Consider the following 18,664-nt stretch of genomic DNA (forward strand, 5'->3'; position numbering starts at 1 on the left):
TCTCTAATAAATAAATAAAGTCTTTAAAAAAAAAAATACAACCATATACATATTAAAGACCAGAGGGATATACCTAAGAGTTGAAGCTCTTAGGTTGGAGTAGGCAAGGAAAAAGTAAAATATGTTTCACTTGATTTCAGAATCAAGAAAAGACAAAGATCAGCTGGTCAAAAAATTTTTCTTGGGGGAACATAACAATATGATGGGGTTATAGAAGGCACTACCTGGCATAGTCGAAAATCTGGACATAACTTCTGACTCTCCAAAAACTTAACTACTAACAGCCTACTATTGACTAGAAGCCTTACTAATAATACAAGCAGTTGATTAACACATACTTTGTATGTTATTTGTATTTTATATTATAATCTTACAATAAAGTGAACTAGAGAAAAGTTATTAAGAAACACATAAGGAAGGGGCGCCTGGGTGGCTCAGTGGTTTAAAGCCTCTGCCTTCAGCTGGGGTCATGATCCCAGGGTCCTGGGATTGAGGCCCTCATCGGGCTCTCTGCTCAGCAGGGAGCCCACTTCCTCCTCTCTCTCTGCCTACTTGTGATCTTTGCCTGTCAAATAAATAAAAAAAAAATCTTACAAAAAAAGAGAAAAGCATAAGGAAGAGAAAATACATTTATAGTACTGTTTTACATTTATCAGAAAAAAATCCATGTATAAGTGGATGACCTGTGCAGTTCAAAACCATGTTGTTTGAGGGTCAACTGTATTATGCTTATACATGTTTCAAATAATCAATTTAAGAATCTGCCAATAGCTTCTGTTAGGTGAGAAGCTAGGTTAGGCCATCAGTGCAGTTGCTCCTAGGTAACCAAGTGAAACGGGCTCAAAGCAGATCTTCCCTGTCCATTTTTGGTCAAATAACCACTTGAAATCAGATGTACAGCTTCAACTTAGAAGTTACGGGCTATAGGAGTATAAGACTGTAAACCGAAACAGGGGTTATCGCCTTACTTGTGCTTCATTATAAAGCATCATGCAATAGCAAAAAATATCAATCAGAGGGCACTCTATGTGGAGCCATAAATTTATTTTAGGCTAAATTGTTTTATATCTGAAGTAAACCCTGCTTTAAAACTGAAATGAAAGAAATGAAAAACTGTAGCCTAAATACAAATGACTAAGTGCTTAATTTTCTTCCCAAGAATTCAAAACTTAAATACTAACCAACTACACAATTAAAGTCCAAAATCCAGAACTGTTGAGATTTACTGAACATTAAGATCTGCTTTATTCTTCAGTTATCCAGGTCTAAGTTCAGGAGTCCTGTTACCAGCTAGTGGAGCTTGGCTTTCCCCTTAGAGGGAGCAGTAACCAGACTCTGCTTATTACAGTGAGAACCTGCACTTAGGATAATTATGACTCCGTAAGCCACCAGCATCCAGCAGGCGGTACTTGAAATTTCATAGGCTCATTATCAGGTGGGAGAAGTACTGTAACTGAGAGCCGCCAGCTGAACAGATTGGGCATCACGGCGATTTGTCATACTGTACTGTATTACTACTACAATGCTGGAGGGAAAACAGGAAAAAGGAAGGTATTTTCTTTAAACTTATACAAAAGAGGTAAGGAAAACAAACTCAAAATCAACTATAAATCAATATCCAGAGACAGCCACTGTTAACATTTAGAAATACAGTCTTGTGGATTTCTTTCTACACATATATTATCCACATAAAGGAGGATCTTGATTCATACAGAGAAATCATTTCTTTTATTGCCCAAATAAAAGGGTGGCTAATTCGGTAAGAAGACATTTTTTTTTTTTTTAAAAGATTTTATTTATTTGACAGACAGAGATCACAAGATCACAAGACAGACAGAGAGGCAGGCAGAAAGAAAGGAGGAGGCAGGCTCCCCACTGAGCAGAGAACCCGATGCGGGGCTCGATCCCAGGACCCTAGATCATGACCTGAGCCAAAGGCAGAGGCTTAACCCACTGAGCCACCCAGGTGCCCCAGAAGGCATATATATATATATATATTTTTTTTTAAGATTTTTATTTATTTGACAGAGATCACAAGTAGGCAGAGAGGCAGGCAGAGAGAGAGAGGAAGGGAAGCGGGCTCCCCACTGAGCAGAGAGTCCAACACGGGGCTCGATCCCAGGACCCAGAGATCATGACCTGAGCCGAAGGCAGAGGCTTTAACCCACTGAGCCACCCAGGTGCCCCAAGAAGGCATATTTTGAATACAAAAATTATTAAGTATTCATTTCTCTCTCTCCCACACATTGATCTGAACCAATATAAGCCGATTTAGCTACCTCTTAAAATGACTATATTGTGACTGCTTAAAAGTATGAGGTATGCTGAGATCTCTTTTAAACTCATCGTCTTAAGCACTAAAGGAAAATTAAATGAGAATTTTTGTAATTTCTATTAATGTTACCTGTTCTGAAAATCAGCAACCATGTCCCGCCTCTCTGAGATCTTGGATGAGCCGTCAAGCCTCATGTAGGTATGCTTTCTGTAAACCATGTATTCCTGCAAATCAGAGTAAACAAATCAGATGTAAACTGCTGTGTTCTAATTCCCACAACACCTACCCACCTTCTACTTCATCCTTACTGGGGCAAGTCATTACATCCAAAACAAGAAGAAAGTAATCTCAAAAGTATCAGAACTTAACTTGCAAATGAATTCACTACCAGTATGTGAAAACTGAAGGTATCATGAAGACTATAGCCACCCTCAATTCCAACTTGGAAAGTAATCGTATTCCTGCAGATTTCAGTAGGTTTCACGAAAATAAACCAACAAAATAAGATGAAAATTTCATAACAAAAATGGCCTTTCAGTCAGTGACCAGATGTTTCTCACAGCTACTAGTTCTCTTTCCATAAGGAACTTGCCCTAGTGTTTTGCTCCCCAACATATCCTTGCTAACCAATATCCTTGAATTCACAACCCAAGTTTTCTTCTCCCAGCAGAGCATGCATCATTGTTTTTTGTTTTTTTTTTAAAGATTTATTTATTTATTTGACACAGAGAGAGAGAGATCACAAGCAGGCAGAAAGGCAGGCAGAGAGCGAGGGGGAAGCAGGCTCCCCGCGGAGCAGAGAGCCTGATGTGGGGCTCGATCCCAGGACCCCGAGATCATGACCTGAGCCAAAGGCAGAGGCTTTAACCCGCTGAGCCACCCAGGCGCCCCGAGCATGCATCATTGTTAAGGGAAGCCTAAGCATCAGAGTGAACAGAAGATGAGGCATGTTCTAGATGTCACCTGTAAGAGGAATTACAACTTTTAATAATGGAGAAGAAACTTCAAGAGATGCAAGGGAGAGAACATAATGCCATCTTTAGAAGCTGCAATTCCTCTTACAGATGATGTCCAAATGAGCACTGATTTCCTCTTTCTTACCCCCCGACTATATGGATTACACTTCAAAATGTCCATTTGTAGAGGAACCATTATCAAAACTCAACATAGCTGCCTATTTATAAGAAACACCACGAAACAATTATTTCAGTTCTGAAATAACTTTTTCCTATTGAAAAAGACTAGTTATTTCTACATTTGTGAGTTGTCTGTGTTAATTCTCTATGGTCAGATGTTCATTTGTTGCAATATTCTCTTATTATACCTGGTTGGGTATTTCAGCACACAAGGTTGCTACAGCTGGGTATGGCTGGTACAGTGCATGTGGCAGCCTACTCTCAGAGCAAAGTAGTACCCAAACTCCTTTAATGGCTTGGCAGAGGCCTCTGGCTAGGGTTCCTATGAGGAGAGGCTGGTTGACAAAGTAGACAAGCTCACTGAGGCACACATCTTCACTGTGGTTTGTATATATTTTTACTATTTCTTTCTTTCTCCAGTGGCTCTTTAAGGGCTTTGATAATCAAAGAGGAGTAGAACATATTCAAAGAAGAGTTTCAAGTTCATATTTAGTGGAACAGCCCTAATAATGACACTGGATTAATGGCAGAAGAGTAGGGGGTATTTTACATAAGGAAGGATTCAGGGGAAAAGGTGAAAAATGAGAGCATGATGATAGTATTGAAAGGCTCACTATAGCTTGGCAGCTAATCCAATCAGGAGATGCTGCCATCGAGAACAACCAAATAACTAGATTATACACAGAGACAGCCACTGGTTGGACTTCTACCACAAGGTGGGCTTTCTGCACAAGCACTCTTGCCTTCTGAACCAGAACTTCTAACCGCAGTGAGAGCACTGATGAAGGAATCTTTTTTTTTTTTTAAAGATTTTATTTATTTATTTGATAGAGAGATCACAAGTAGGCAGAGAGGCAGGCAGAGACAGAGGGTAAGCAGGCTCCCTGCTGAGCAGAGAGCCCGATGCGGGGCTTGATCCCAGGACCCTGAGATCATGACCTGGGCTGAAGGCAGAGGCTTAACCCACTGAGCCACCCAGGCGCCCCTGATGAAGGAATCTTCTTGTAGATCTTTCTGTTGATATCACTTATATGTCAAGGTCTGCATGACACCAGAGGTATTAATCCTAGACCATAGTCAAACCAATGCTGATTACAGAGAGACTGTTACCGAGGCAACAGAAGTGAATCTTTTCCGTTTACTGCTTTAAGCCTTTGCTCTCCCACCCAGTGGAGCAGTGGGATTTCAGAAGGCTTAGATGAGTTTAGATCCAATTTCAGTAAATAGCTCCAAAACAACAAGTAAATGGACATGGAAAAAGCAGCTAAAAGCAGAATAGAGGAATGTCTACATCCTCACACCACAAAAGAACAGCTAAAAGATAAAGGCAGAGATTAACAACAACAACAAAAAACCAATCCAATATTCATTCAAAAATTCTGGCTATGGGGCGCCTGGGTGGCTCAGTGGGTTAAGCCTCTGCATTCTGCTCAGGTCCTGGTCTCAGGGTCCTGGGATTGAGCCCCGCATCAGGCTCTCTGCTCAGTGGGGAGCCTGCTTCCCCTTCTCTCTCTGCCTGTCTCTCTGCCTACTTGTGATCTCTCTCTGTCAAATAAATAAATAAAATATTAAAAAAAAAATTCTGGGGCGCCTGGGTGGCTCAGTGGTTTAAGCCTCTGCCTTCGGCTCAGGTCATGATCTCAGGGTCCTGGGATCGAGCCCCGCATCGGGCTCTCTGCTCCGCAGGGAGTCTGCTTCCCCCTCTCTCTCTGCCTGCCTCTCTGCCTACTTGTGATCTCTGTCAAATAAATAAATAAAATCTTAAAAAAAAAAAAAATTCTGGCTATACCAAAGCTATTCTAGATGTGTTTCTAAAATTCTGGATGGTTTATGGGGCACCTGGGTGCCTCAGTGAGTTAAGCCCTCTGCCTTTGGCTCAGGTCATGATCTCAGGGTCCTGGGATCAACCCCGCGTTGGAATCTCTGCTCAGCGGGGAGCCTGCTTCCCCCCTATCTCTGCCTGCTGTTCTGCCTACCTGTGATCTCTGTGTCAAATGAATGAATAAAATCTTTAAACAAATAAAAATTCTGGGTGGTTTAGAAAAGATACTTAATTTAATCTGGAAAGAAATGCCTCATTTCTTTCAAATGCTCATTTCAAGATATATGCCCACTTCTATGCTTAGTTCAGCTTCAGTTTCATCTAAAAAGATTTAGAATAAAGTCAAATTCTATTTTGTTAAAATCAAAACACAAACTCTAACAATAAACGGTTAAGTCATAGAACTGTGAATATTTATTTATTTATATTTAAGTAATCTCTACACCCAACATGAGGCTCGAACTCACGATACTGAAATAAGAGTCACATGCTCTTCTGACAGACAGCCAGGTGCCCCTCAAAAATTTATTTTAAAAATCTTTCTCATATATACATACATGTATATGTATGTACACATATATGTATGTACGTATCTTTCTCCATTTAACAATCTCTACATCATAACTTTCTCTTTTCTTTTGTTTTAAGGATTTTATTTATTTATTTGACAGAGAGAGACACAGAGAGAGGGAACACAAGCAGAGAAAGTGAGAGAAGTAGGCTTCCCGCTGAGCAGAGCCTGATGCAGGGCTCTATCTCAGTATCCTGGGATCATGACTTGAGCACAAGGCAGAATGCTTAACGACTGAACCTCCCAGGCGCCCCTACATCGTAACATTTTCTAAGATTCACTTGAACATTCCCAGTCATGCCCCAACTCCTTGTAGTTCATTTCCACTTCTGAGAACCATTACTGGTTGATTACCACTTGCTGGATGACTTTACTATGGTCTGCAGGAACTTCGTCATGCTTAGCACTCCTCATTAAAGAAGGCTTATGGAAGAGAAAGACAAACCATTACCCAGTCCTTCCTTACACAAGGTACTCTCTAGAAATCTAGGATATCTCTCACCAAGGTCCTTTTGGTATTTAGCAAAGACTTAGAAAATGATACACCAGTATGATTAAATTTCCCAGAGACTTGTAAAGCAATTCTTTTTATTCCACTTAAAGCAGCAAAGAGAGAAGAGAAACCAAATAGAGACCTTCTTCCTCTTCCAGCTGTCTCATAATTTAGTATCCTCCATTAATTAAATAAATACGAACATCAGTACTCTCAAGTGGATTCTTGTGGGATCAATAACTACTAACCAAAGTAAATTCTAATACTGCTTGAAGTAATAAAATAAAAATTATGGCTTTTAACATTTAGGAAGTGTTGAGAGCTATACAGTCCTACTAGATACTATTTTAAAAAATTACTGAAGAAGCCAAAGGGGTTATGGACAAGATGTACTCTTGGTATTTGAGTAGTGATTCTCAACTGGGATTAAAAATACATGTGCCTGCACCCACCCCAAGGACTCAGACTCCGCAGGTCTGGGATAGGGCCCGGACTGGTTTATTTTTAAAAAGCTCCAAAGATGAGTGCAAGAGAAACCCTATATCTACAGCTGAGAACCACCACTACAAAGGGAAGGCAGGACGGGGTCCATCGGAATCTTGCTACTGCAGCATGGCCTTCAGATAAGCGGCACTGGCAACACCCGCAATTTGTTAAAAATGCAGAACTGAGGGGCACTTGGGTAGGTCAGATGGTTAAGCATCCGACTCTTGACCTCAAGGGTTGTTGAGGTCGTGCTGGGCTCCATGCTGGGCGGGAAACCTACTTTAATAAAAGAACAAAAAACAAAAAACAAATGCAGAATTGAGGGATAAACCCCATAATTAATGAGTCAGAATTTGTGTTTTAACATGTATTACTTGTAAGTACATTTAAGTTTGAGAAACATTGTTGGAGAACAACATCATTATACTTTTTTTTTTTTTTAAAGATTTTATTTCTTTATTTGACAGAGATCACAAGTAGGCAGAGAGGCAGGCAGAGAGAGAGAGAGGAGAAAAGCAGGCTCCCTGCAGAGCAGAGAGCCCGATGTGGGGTTTGATCCCAGGACCCTGGGATCATGACCTGAGCTGAAGGCAGAGGCTTTAACCCACTGAGCCACACAGGCACCCTTCATTATACTATTTCAAAAGCACTGGAACTTTTTCTTTTTCCAAGTGAAATCTTATATGAAACCCCTCTAAGGGATCCTGGGTGGCTCAGTCAGTTAAGCACCTGCCTTTGGCTTAGGTCGTGATCTGAGAGTCCTGGGATCAAGCCCTGCATCGGACTCCCTGTTCAGTGGGGTCTACCTCTCCCTCTTTCTCTGCCCCTGCTTGCATGTGCTCTCTCTCTCTCTCTCAAATGAATAAATAAAATCTTAAAAAGAAAAAAAAAAAAAAGAAACCCCTCTAATATAAAATAGATAAAAAGCATTACTATCCTGGGGACGCCTGGGTGGCTCAGTGGGTTAAAGCCTCTGCCTTCAGCTCAGGTCATGGTCCCAGGGTCCTGGGATCGAGCCCCACATCAAGTTCTCTGCTCGGCGGGGAGCCTGCTTCCCACCCCCCCGCCTACTTGTAATCTCTGTCAAATAAATAAATAAAATCTTAAAAAAAAAAAAGGTATTACTATTCTGGTTGATGAAGAAGGGGGAGTCCAGGGCCCCATCTGCTTAATCTCTACCTAAGTTTCTTGTCCTCTATCCCACACCACCAGTTTGAAAACCACTCTTGAAATATACTTTGAGAAGTGGATCCTATCTGTAAGTTATAAAGCAGTAGCTGCAGAGGTTATCAGTGTAACTCAAAATACTTTCCACAAGTACCTCTCACTCCTATAAAGTACACTAAATAAAAGCAAACATTCACACAACTCAGTGGTGAATTAAAAGGTACTAGGTTCACTTGCAGTAGTGGTGATGACAGTGGCTAGCATTTACTGGGCATTTACTAAGTGACAAACACTATTCTGTATGTATTTTGCTTATCTAATCCTCACTATAGTCATCAATAGACAGGCGTTGTTATCCGTCCTCCTGGTACAGATGTTAAGTAAGGTCTCTAAGGTCACGTAGGTAGTGGGTAAGGGAGCTAGGACAGGAACTCAACTTAATTGGTGCCAAGAGCCCCAGGTTAACCCCTTCATTGCTTTCCACATGGAAGAGCAGCTCACCACCACTAGGGAAAAAAAGGTGGTTGTGGTGTGTCAAGGAGAAGCCACATAAAGTTCTTAATACATGTCCATAATCTCCATCCATTATCATCACAGAAAAAAGGGTAATTGGGCATTTAAAAAAATAAAGGCAAATGTTTGTATATCTCTAACAAGAGCCTTCCCTTCTGAGTCTTCTTTTCCACTTCAAAGCTGCCTCTGCTATTCACTTCAACCCAATTTCACTTTCCCCAAACAATTTGGGGGAAAGACTCATTATGATCCACAAACCTCCTCCTGGTGTAACTATATCCTGGACATGCCACTTGCCATCTTTGGGGTATATCAGTAGCAAAGAATAAGACTGCCCTCGGTCTCTATTATAACCTCTCCGTTGCCCAAGCAAATTACATTAAATGAATGAAATACGGCAGCCATCCTTCCCTTATCAAATACAAGAGTTTTCTGGAGCAAGACCTAATCACAAGACATATATAGGCCAATCATAATCTGCCTTCACCCTATGTGTGTTACTCCCTTTTCTCCTATACCATATGCTTCAGTCACACTGAGCTAGTCTGCCCCAAATGTCTTGTACCTTCCCGTCTCTGTGCCTTTTTACATCTGGCTTCCTTATCTGGAATGCCTTTCTCCCTGATGGTTAAAATTCTATTTAAGTTCAGGTCAGAAGTCACTATGAATGGGAACCCTTCCTCAAGTGATCCAGTTAGAAATAAATGTATCCATCTTGCTATCTTCAGCTCTGTTTATGGTTCATTTTGGGCTCTAGTATCACAGTACACTTGACACTTGTGTGTGTGTGATATAACCTCCATTAGATACATTTCTTGAAGTTAAAGACCACATTTAACCTATATTCACATCTGCCGAGCACAATGCCTTCCTCATGCTTGGCCTGAAAAGAAGCGAATGAAACAATAAATCTAGTGTAGTTGTAAGCTGACACATTTCCTTCCATCATTCCTAAAGCCTAATCAAAATGCTAGTTAACAGTGACCCCAATTTGCTTTTCATTCCGTGGGGCAGTTTTAGCAAACCCAGCTTCCCAGTAGGTTCAGAATCACAGCTCCCGAAGGTAACTAGGAGTTCTAAGAGACAGCAGCTTATGAATGACAGAAGGTCTATTCCGAATAAATCCTATCCAAGTGAGGTACTTGTTGAATAGGCAAGTTATACAACTGAGTGTCTCAAATGCCATCATTAGCTATAAATTATCTGGATTTAATTCTGATCTGTACTATTTTCATACACTGTGCAGTACAAAATTTGTCTGGGTTTCAGTACTTAACAATCACACCACATACAGTACCAGCTCAGCTGGCTGACCCTTTCCAAGTACTTTAGTATTCAGAGAAAATACTGACACCTCCTTCAACTAGAGTCTCAGCTGCTTGATCCAACAGGATTGAACCTCAAATGAGACAACCCAGATGATGTAAGTCATCTGTAGTGAGTTAAAAGCTTTTTGCAACTGTCAGAATATGGTGGTAGGGGGTGAAAAGTTCCAAACTCGGGTAAAAATGGTGATGGCAGGAAAAGCTTTGTCTGACATCCAGCTGGACACCATCATCTCAACTGCACAGAGGTCCTGTCTGCTTCCAGAGCACGCCCACCAGCAAAGACCCTACAGGTGACTCAGTAAATATAAAATAAATCTGTAATATAACATTTAGGGAGCTAGCATATCCACCCCTTCTATGGCTTTGAATTCTGCCTGTGGCACAGGCTTTCTGGCCCTGGAAGTTTAGCAGTCTGCTTTCTTATTCCTTATCCAGAAACAGTACTTGGGGATACCATGGGAAAGAATAATACATTTCTGAATACAGAATTCTATTTGGAATAAGATCTGATATATTCACAAGAAACTTAAAGTCAGATTTTTGCCTAAGAGAAAGAGGCTATCAATCACTTCAAAAAAAAAATACTGAGCAAATATTAAGTGCCCAGAACTAGCATTTCTCCTCAAATGGAAAACTGGTCATACAGAAGCATGTGAATTTTTACCATATTTTGGTTCTTCTGAGTCCTAGAAATAAACAGAGAGCCAAGGTGAAGATAGACGATCCCAGGACAGGACCTGAGCCGAAGGCAGAGGCTTAACCCACTGAGCCACACAGGCGCCACCAAAAAAAATTTTTTTAATCTAAAACTAACCAAACAAAACCCCCAACACATTGAGAATGAAGAGGCAAGGCAAGAGTCTAGGTGTTTTGTTGTTTTTTTTTTAAACAAAGGTCAAGCATATTCAAGGGAAAACATCTATACAGAAGGGCCTTTCTATAACATGATTCTTAGGTTCACAAGCCTGGTCATGTTTTAGAGCTGAAACACAGCTCTAATGAATGTTTACAATGAAAGCTTCTATTATGACAATGAGTAAAAAACCCAGAGGCGCCTGGGTGGCTCAGTCGGTTCAGCGTCTCTGTTTGACTCAAGTCATGATCCCAGTGTCCTGGGATGGAGCCCCGTATCAGGCTCCCTGCTCTGCAGGAAGCCTGCTTTCCCTCTCTCGCTGTCTCTCTCTCTGTCAAATAAATAAGTAAAATCTGAAAACAAAACAAACCCCAGAATAACTCTTTGAAAAGGTAAAGAAATATAGACCTAATCCTGCACTGCCATAAGATCCACAATACCTTTACACTTCAATGAATGATTAGACATACATTAAAAACTGTGGGCATTTTAACTCCATGCCCACAAAATAAATTTTGAAGACTAGCCTCTTGAAATACAGACTCTCGGTCATTTGAGTAAACAGTATTAAAATAAACAGAACCCCCCTTCCCCCCCAAAAAAGGAAAGACAAATGAACTTTTAGGAAATGTAATGTTGAAGGAAAAAAAAATAGTATAGTGTTAAAATGAAACTAGACAACAGTTTCACTTCAGTTTTTCAGTAAAACATGTAAACAGTAGCAATGTTTTCTGGCTTCAGCATCCTAGATGCATGTTATTCATATGGCTAAGGAATGTCAGCAGCTGTGAAATTCAGTTTTCCCTAATTTCGAATTCCCCATGGAGAGATGCGACTATATTTAGAGAAGGTTCTCAGGCTGCCATGTTTGTAAAACCTACTCACATTGTCCACATTCCCACAAACCTCTCCAAAGAACCTGCTGGATTAGAAAGAGATAGGAAGTGCCCCTGGTGGGAAGGGTTTACAGCACTCATCCTGAACAAAGCTCATTATCATACTCTGAATCACTTATTTTGGTACCATTTAGGAATACCTAGAAGGGTGTAATACATAGAAAGAGGAACTAAAATGTAGGATTCATCAAATTTAAACCATCTACACTCCCCTTCAGCTCTCAGAGCCAGCTATTTTTTGGTAGCTTACCCCACTTACTCTTGAACTTTCCTTTAATATGAAGGAACTTTAGGACTCCAAAATACACCGACATAGTCTTGGGGGAAAAAAAGATCATCATTTCTCTTACAAAATCTTTAGTATACTGCTTTTTCTAAAATTCACAGCAGTGCAAGATCACTACTTCATCTGTACTTCCCTGACTCTGCAGGACAAGGCAAGTACACTTTATGTAAGAGAAGCCCCACTGAAGGAAAGTTACTCGTATTTTTGGGCTATTGACATCATTTGGTTTGAACAGAACATTAAAGATGCAGGCAGTCCTTTTATTTTGGATTACTGCTGTTAGGACCTTTAACACAAGGTAAACACAGTGGCTTAATTACTTCTCTTACAGTGACTTACAGCCAGCAATAAGCATTTTTCCATCATTTAGAAATAGGTGACCTATTCCATAGGACAAAACAGAAAGTTCAGCCTGTTGACAGCAATCGAGGGACTAAACACTGTATTAAATGCCAAACTTAGTGATTAAAGTGACCTCAAATATGCTAAAAGAAGTTGCCAGATTATTAAAAAGAGCCTGCTACTGCATTACCAAACTACAGACTGAGAAATTCAGTAAGCCAGGCTTGGCTTCTAGAAACCTAAAACTTCTTCCCTATGCTAGCCTTCATTCCTTCTGTGCTGATAAGATCCCTACTCCCTTATTCCTAGATAGGGATAATCATGCTCCAATTTCCACAAATTTACTACCAGCTACTCCCTGGAGTAGCAGGGTTAGAATATGAAGCCTTAGCTATAAAAAGCCCACAGAAAAACATGCGAATATTTATATACTACTTACATCCAGGTGCTTTAGCCCCCCAACCAGCCGCTTTTCAACTTTCTAGCTCTAAATGCTAACTCTGGTGGCTTGTGATTATTTGTCCTCAGTTTCACTCTCCTATTTCCATGTCCATGACTTCCTCTCCATCAAATAATTAGCCTCCACTCAGACAACAAGAAAGCAGAGAGAACGTCAACACAGAGCTAACTGAAGAAACAAAAGTTGCCCTGCACAGTCAAGTAAGTTGTATCTTTCAACATAACCCAGTGGTTCTCAACTCTGACTGCCTGTAAGAATCACCTCAGGAGCTTTTTTAAGTATCCTGATGCCTAGGCCTCATTCCAAAGGTATTAAATAACCATCTCTGAGAATGGGACAAAACATTAGTATTTGCTAAAGTTCCTCCAGCAGAACGCAATATGGTGTCAAGCTGAGACCACTACATTAAGTCAGGCTGAACAGCTGCTCTCTGGTTTTCTATACACAGAACTAATCTTAAGTCTTGTTTCCCATATAGTATTTCAGAGGACTTCTTAAGTAATTCCTAACTCTGCTCTCCTTTAAAATTAGGGAATTTCTTTCCTAGTAAAGGAAGGAGTAGGGGACGTTCTATTTTGCTGGTGTAGGGAAGGAGGTAAAAGTCCTTTGCATATTCTCAGATCTGCCAGGAGCTGCTTCTCCTCACTTTATACACAGTAAAATCACAAAGACAAGTTTTGGGTTCCCACTAAGCAGGACGGACATTAGTCATAGACATGTGATTCCTGCAAGTTAAATGTCAAGGTGTCCTAGGCCCCAAGGTTCCTTCTCCTACCTCCAGCAGGTCTATCATCCTGGTCATCTGGGAGTAGATAAGGACCCTATGTCCTTGAGACTTGAGCCGAGTCAGGAGGACATCAAGGGCATACAGCTTTCCACTGTCAGTGATGAGGCTCTCCTTGCCTGGGGAGAAGAAAAGGGTGGGGAGGAGGGGGAAACTGTATTTAATTGAAGCAGCAAAATCACTCACTGCAAAGCTGTATGCAGCCAAAATTACTACAACCAGGATGCTTGTCATCACAAGAGCAGGAAAGTAACTCTAGAGAAGAATGCACAGCACTGTTAAATCATGATCCAGTAGTGCTCTGGGAAGAACCCTGAAAGAGGGAGGTGTAGGTTCCCTTCCAAAGGACAGTTCCCAATCAGATATCTGCTGCTAAGACAACTGAAAGTTTCCCTGCTCCATGTCCTTACTCGGGGGACAACAGGTACACATGGACATCTAAAGAGTGAGGTCCGTGTCATATCTGCTCTAGGTGACCTGAGAAACTTTCTTTTCCTTCTTCAGCCTATCTCTAGGTATTTGTTTCTGCTAGTTCTGTGGCTAAATGGTTTACACCTCCTGAAAGCATGAGAATGTAGAGAAACAAAGGCTATCTTGCCTGTCTCTGGAGACACTTAAATATCGAGAAATCCAAATAGACATAACCATTCCTGCCCCTCTGTGTAAATACAAACTCCTTCTCCTGGATGATTTCGAATAGGCTGGCTGGTAAATATCATTATCCTAAACTGTAATTCAATAAAGACAATAAAGTTTGTTCAGCTTCTCAGAAGGACTGACTTTGGGTTTCTGTGAAATGGAAGCTGCTTTTAGTAACTCGTGCTTTCTCTTTCCTCATCCCATTAAAAGAAAAGAAAAAAAAAAGAGCATTTTAGCCAGAGATCTTTATAGAGCACTTAGCTCTCAAATTTTCATCTTATCCATTCAGTATCATTCAACTCCCATCACATTTCAGGAAGTAGAGCTTCCTGTTTGCAGACTGGTCCATAAACATGCCCTGAACAATCGCTGCTACTAAGAGAGGGAAGAAACGAGGCCGAAGGGGCCAGGAGATTTAAGTGTGTATGTGGAAGTGGCCATGGGATGCAAAAAAGGAGAGACAAAGGATAGACGACACAGACAACTAACCACTAAAAGTAAAAAAGGGAACTATTAAAAAACATACGGTCCGTCCCTAGCTTCTGGGTTAAAACCCATGTTTTTTTTCCCCCTCAGAACGGCAGAGGCTGACTGTTGAGAGCAACCCAAGAGTTCTCAATGGATATTTCTCTGTTCTCGCCACCATTTGCCAAGTCGTAATCATTGTATAAACCAAACGAGAACGGATGTGCTGACAGCACCATAACAAATCATCGGCCACTCTGTTTTTGCTACAAAGCCACAGGCCCTGGATGTTTACTCCTCTGCACTGCTGCCTGCCTTTTCCCACCTTCGGAACGCTGCCAGGCCACATCTCTCCCTCCACCACCCCCTCCCCGACACTGTGGCACACACACCTTTGTTCAGCCTCTTTGTTTGGTCCTGTTTAGATTATTGAAATGCTCTTCTTTTTGTTGATCTCCTTACCAACACAATCAAACGACTGCAGCTGGGACAGAACCAAATGCTAGGCCCTGTCCCTGGCACCAGACAAGGAGGCCTGTATGAATTCCAAGTCTGATCAGGCGGCAATGCTTTCCTAACAACTTCAATATTTTCTTGTCACAATTACCTTTCTCTTTTAATTGGGTTCCCTGGGATCCCTCAGTTTTGATAGCTCCTAAACATTCCCCACAGAGCTACCAATCAGCTTTAGACAATAAGTTTCTTTCTTTTTTCATTAAAAGCGCAGGACGGTGGAAAAAAAAAGAGAGAAGCCCAAATACAGTTTTCATCACTGAGAAGAGTGGGCAAGCTGGGTTCATCGGATCTCTGCAGGCTGCTTATCTTCCCTCTCCATTCACATCTACTCCCTCCACACAAATATTTTAGCGTATGTAAATCAGTCTAGTGTCTGCATTTTGAGAAGCTTCATCTCAAAGTCGTGATTCAATAGTTTTCACACATCCCTGCTTCCCACATCTCTTTTCCTTTGCTAACTAGAACGAACTGATGCTAAGAGGAGGAGGCTCAGAGATGAAGATGCACACAGAACTCCGAAGCACCTGAGAGAAGCAAGAGCGGCACTCGTTAGCTGTTACCGTGTATGTGGGAAGTGAAAGTGTATGGACTGGGTTTCTCTGGACTGCCCTGAAAGAGAAGGACTAAGCAGAAAGAAACTGCAGCCATAGCCTTCAAATACCGAAGCAACGAACAGTGTTTCTGCTTCTCCGCTGAGCATGTTAACTCATCACCCAGTACTTGTCCTTACAAAGACAGGCAGAAACAAACAAACAAACAAAAAAACCAACGGGTTTCTTTCCCTCTACACACTGGGGTCTTTCAGGCCTAGCATCCATTACTCAATTTCTCAGGATCTACCGAAGTTGCACTGGACAACAGCACCACCTGTTGCTAAGCAGGGCACAGAGCCAAGAAGAGCACAATCCCCTAGAAATTAGACTGATTGTGCCAAGTCCAACCTCACTTAAAAACAGGATCTCAAAATGTTGTACAGACCTAACCTCTTTCTTGCAACATCTTCCACAATCCTATAGTACAAGCTGAAAGTATCTACCCTTAGACACAACTTCTTACTGGCCACAGTGTAAGAGCCTATTTAGGGACAAAATGAGTATATTCCATGGCAGTAAAACTAGGCTAATAGATGAAATACCTCCTTTTTCCAAGGAGAGAAGACTTCTGAAAGGATAAATATCCTTCTCCTGGGGAAACAGGGAGATGCATTCAAGGTGAGAAATCCAGGAGATTTTGGTCTTTCGGGGACTATAATGGAACCAATCCTTCCCAAGGAAACAGAAAATGTAAAAGAATAGAGCAAAAAGAGATAAAATATGGGTTCCAGTGACCCCTCACTCCCCCACCCCTCGCTGCCCTGCCCCAGCTAGTCTACAGAGCACAATGGGGTCAGTGAGGAGCTGGTTGGTTCTCACAGTAAACAGCCAGTGAGGCTGGCGCTTTTTATCGATGCGAAAAGAACTCAGACACTTCCTGCTATTTAAACAAGGTCCATTTTTCTTTCAAAGAACAGGAAAAGCCACAAGAGATTCCCACAGCGCCAGCAATAAGCCCTCTACTCCTGTACTGGGAACTTAGGAGCCGGAGTAAAGAAGGGAGAAAGAAGAAATAAGGTGTTGTCTTGCTTCTTTCAACACCTGTGCTCATCTTCTGGCTGGGATTCAATGGTTTCCAGACCTCCTGGATTTCAGTCCTCTATTCCCACTACTAACCAGGCCTGCTTTACAACTGGGCTTTCCCCCTTGTTTTCCAACAGTACACCTTCACCCACTGCTTTCAGGTGTTCTAAGTCTGCTATGAGGCCACATATTATATTGCTCTCATAAACTCAGGATGGATTCTTCTAGTTCAAAGCACCCCCCATCCCAGATATGATGAGGGTGACCCAAAGTCCCTTGACACTTGGCAGATTCTCTCTTTTGAATGCTTAGTTCTAATTTACTTTCATTATATCCAGTAAAAAGAAAACAATCAAAGTATCAGAAAATCTGGACGACCAAAACTAACGTGGTAGGCCTCAACTAGCACTCCAGTCTGCCAGCAGGTGTTTGCAACATAAGCCTAGGAATCCTGTGTTCAGTTTCCTTAAAAGTAGTCTCACTAAAGCAAAGATGAAAACCTAGTTTCCTTTCAACCCTCGACCTTGACTCTAGGAGGTCTGGGAATCTGCTAGCGTTTTGGCACAAAACACACTGTTTTTCTTCTGGTTATCATTCAGATCTCTAGTGCTCCGTGCAGGACACTGTTTATGCTACTTCAACTAGGCTTTCTGAAGTGACGACATTCTCATTCACCCTACTGGCAATGGCACAAGACAACTGTACTCATTCGACCTGGAGCCTTTCCTACCAACTTTATTCTGCCCCCGGCTCCTTTTTTTTTTTTTTTTAAAGAGTGGCATTCCTTTCTCAGCTGTAAGCTTGTCAAAGGAGAGTACGTAAGCACAAATCTAAAGAACATTTCTCTCTTAAGTCATAAATTACTCAAGTATTTTTACCTATGAAGTTAGTAAGGGCAAAACAGGAAACAAACCCCAAGCACTTTGAATTCCAAGTATCTAAAGCCACCACATGGAGTATCTCCTCGGTTCCTCTTCCCCTGCCAGAGGTGGGAACACATTCCACAAGAACAGAGAACTTACCTGGAATCCTGATGAAAGACCAGCCATTCTGAGGCCTGATGCTCCACAGTCCTCCAGCTGGCTCTGGGAAGAACTGGGATCGTCGATTTAGCCAGTCTGCCGCCAGTTCAGGGGCCCCATTTAACAAACACTGCTTGGCTGCTAGACTCCCTCCTTCCTTCAGCACTCGCCGCTCATATTCTGCACTGCGGTCATTGCAGTAAGAATCCAATGGCACTGCGGTAACCTGCAGTGAGACAGTCATGTGAGACAGCTCTTGCACATTTCCTACACCCCAACTTTGTAGATAAATGTGGATAATTCTCAGGCTAGTTTGTCCTGACAATTAAGCTGCCCCTAATAACTGACTTAGTGAGCTGGTCCAGGTAAAAGGCCAACCACTTACAACATGAATCTGCAGCAAGCTAAAGATCCAGAGAGTGCTGGAATTTTCAGAAAAACTGGGATACCAGGTCAGGAATGATTCTATCATGGTTCTATAGATCTCTGATCCAACTCTGCCACTTCCCTCATTGCTGGGTAGTGTTATTGGTGAAGTTCTAGTAGCCATACACAGATTGGGAAGATCAGGAAGGGAGCTGGAGCTACACAGTCATTACTAAAGAACAAAAAGGGTTATTGGTCTGGTGCATTTAAAGTGATCTTTAATGGTTTTGTGGCAAAGTTCCCAAGTTTATCAAGACTTTTTTCTCCTCTTCCCTGACCAGGTTGCTGGCTGAAAAGCCTAATGAAAGATAAGAGAACCTTTCTTTTAGGCCATAAGCTGGGATATGGTGGAAGGGGGTGGAGAAAGCTACCGCCAGAGAGTGGTGGATTCATTTCTTGGCTAGGACAGAGCCTATGCACAAACTCTCATCTCCCCACAAGGTGCAACAACACTGAAGTGCTGCTTGCCCCCCACCCCGCACCCATGGAATAGAAGGCTCTCGCCAATTAAGAAACAGGCTTTTTAATCCTTTAAGTGATTTGGGTCTATTCCTACTCTAATAAGCAT

General features: G+C 41.7%; 1 protein-coding gene across 2 annotated transcripts in view; it reads right to left on the reverse strand.

Moving 5' to 3' along the window:
• The window catches only part of INO80 (INO80 complex ATPase subunit), a 136,778-nt gene that overhangs the window by 21,811 nt on the left and 96,303 nt on the right, over window positions 1-18,664 (reverse strand). For both annotated transcript variants that reach the window (XM_046008381.1, XM_046008380.1), the window contains exons 26-28: window positions 17,671-17,896; window positions 13,404-13,531; window positions 2,405-2,499 (exon numbers count right to left, since the gene is read on the reverse strand). In XM_046008381.1, coding sequence (XP_045864337.1) covers window positions 2,405-2,499; window positions 13,404-13,531; window positions 17,671-17,896 — 449 coding nt within the window. The remainder of the gene's footprint in view (window positions 1-2,404; window positions 2,500-13,403; window positions 13,532-17,670; window positions 17,897-18,664) is intronic.

The sequence above is a fragment of the Meles meles genome, chromosome 6, assembly GCF_922984935.1.
Source record: "Meles meles chromosome 6, mMelMel3.1 paternal haplotype, whole genome shotgun sequence".
NCBI lineage: Eukaryota > Metazoa > Chordata > Mammalia > Carnivora > Mustelidae > Meles > Meles meles.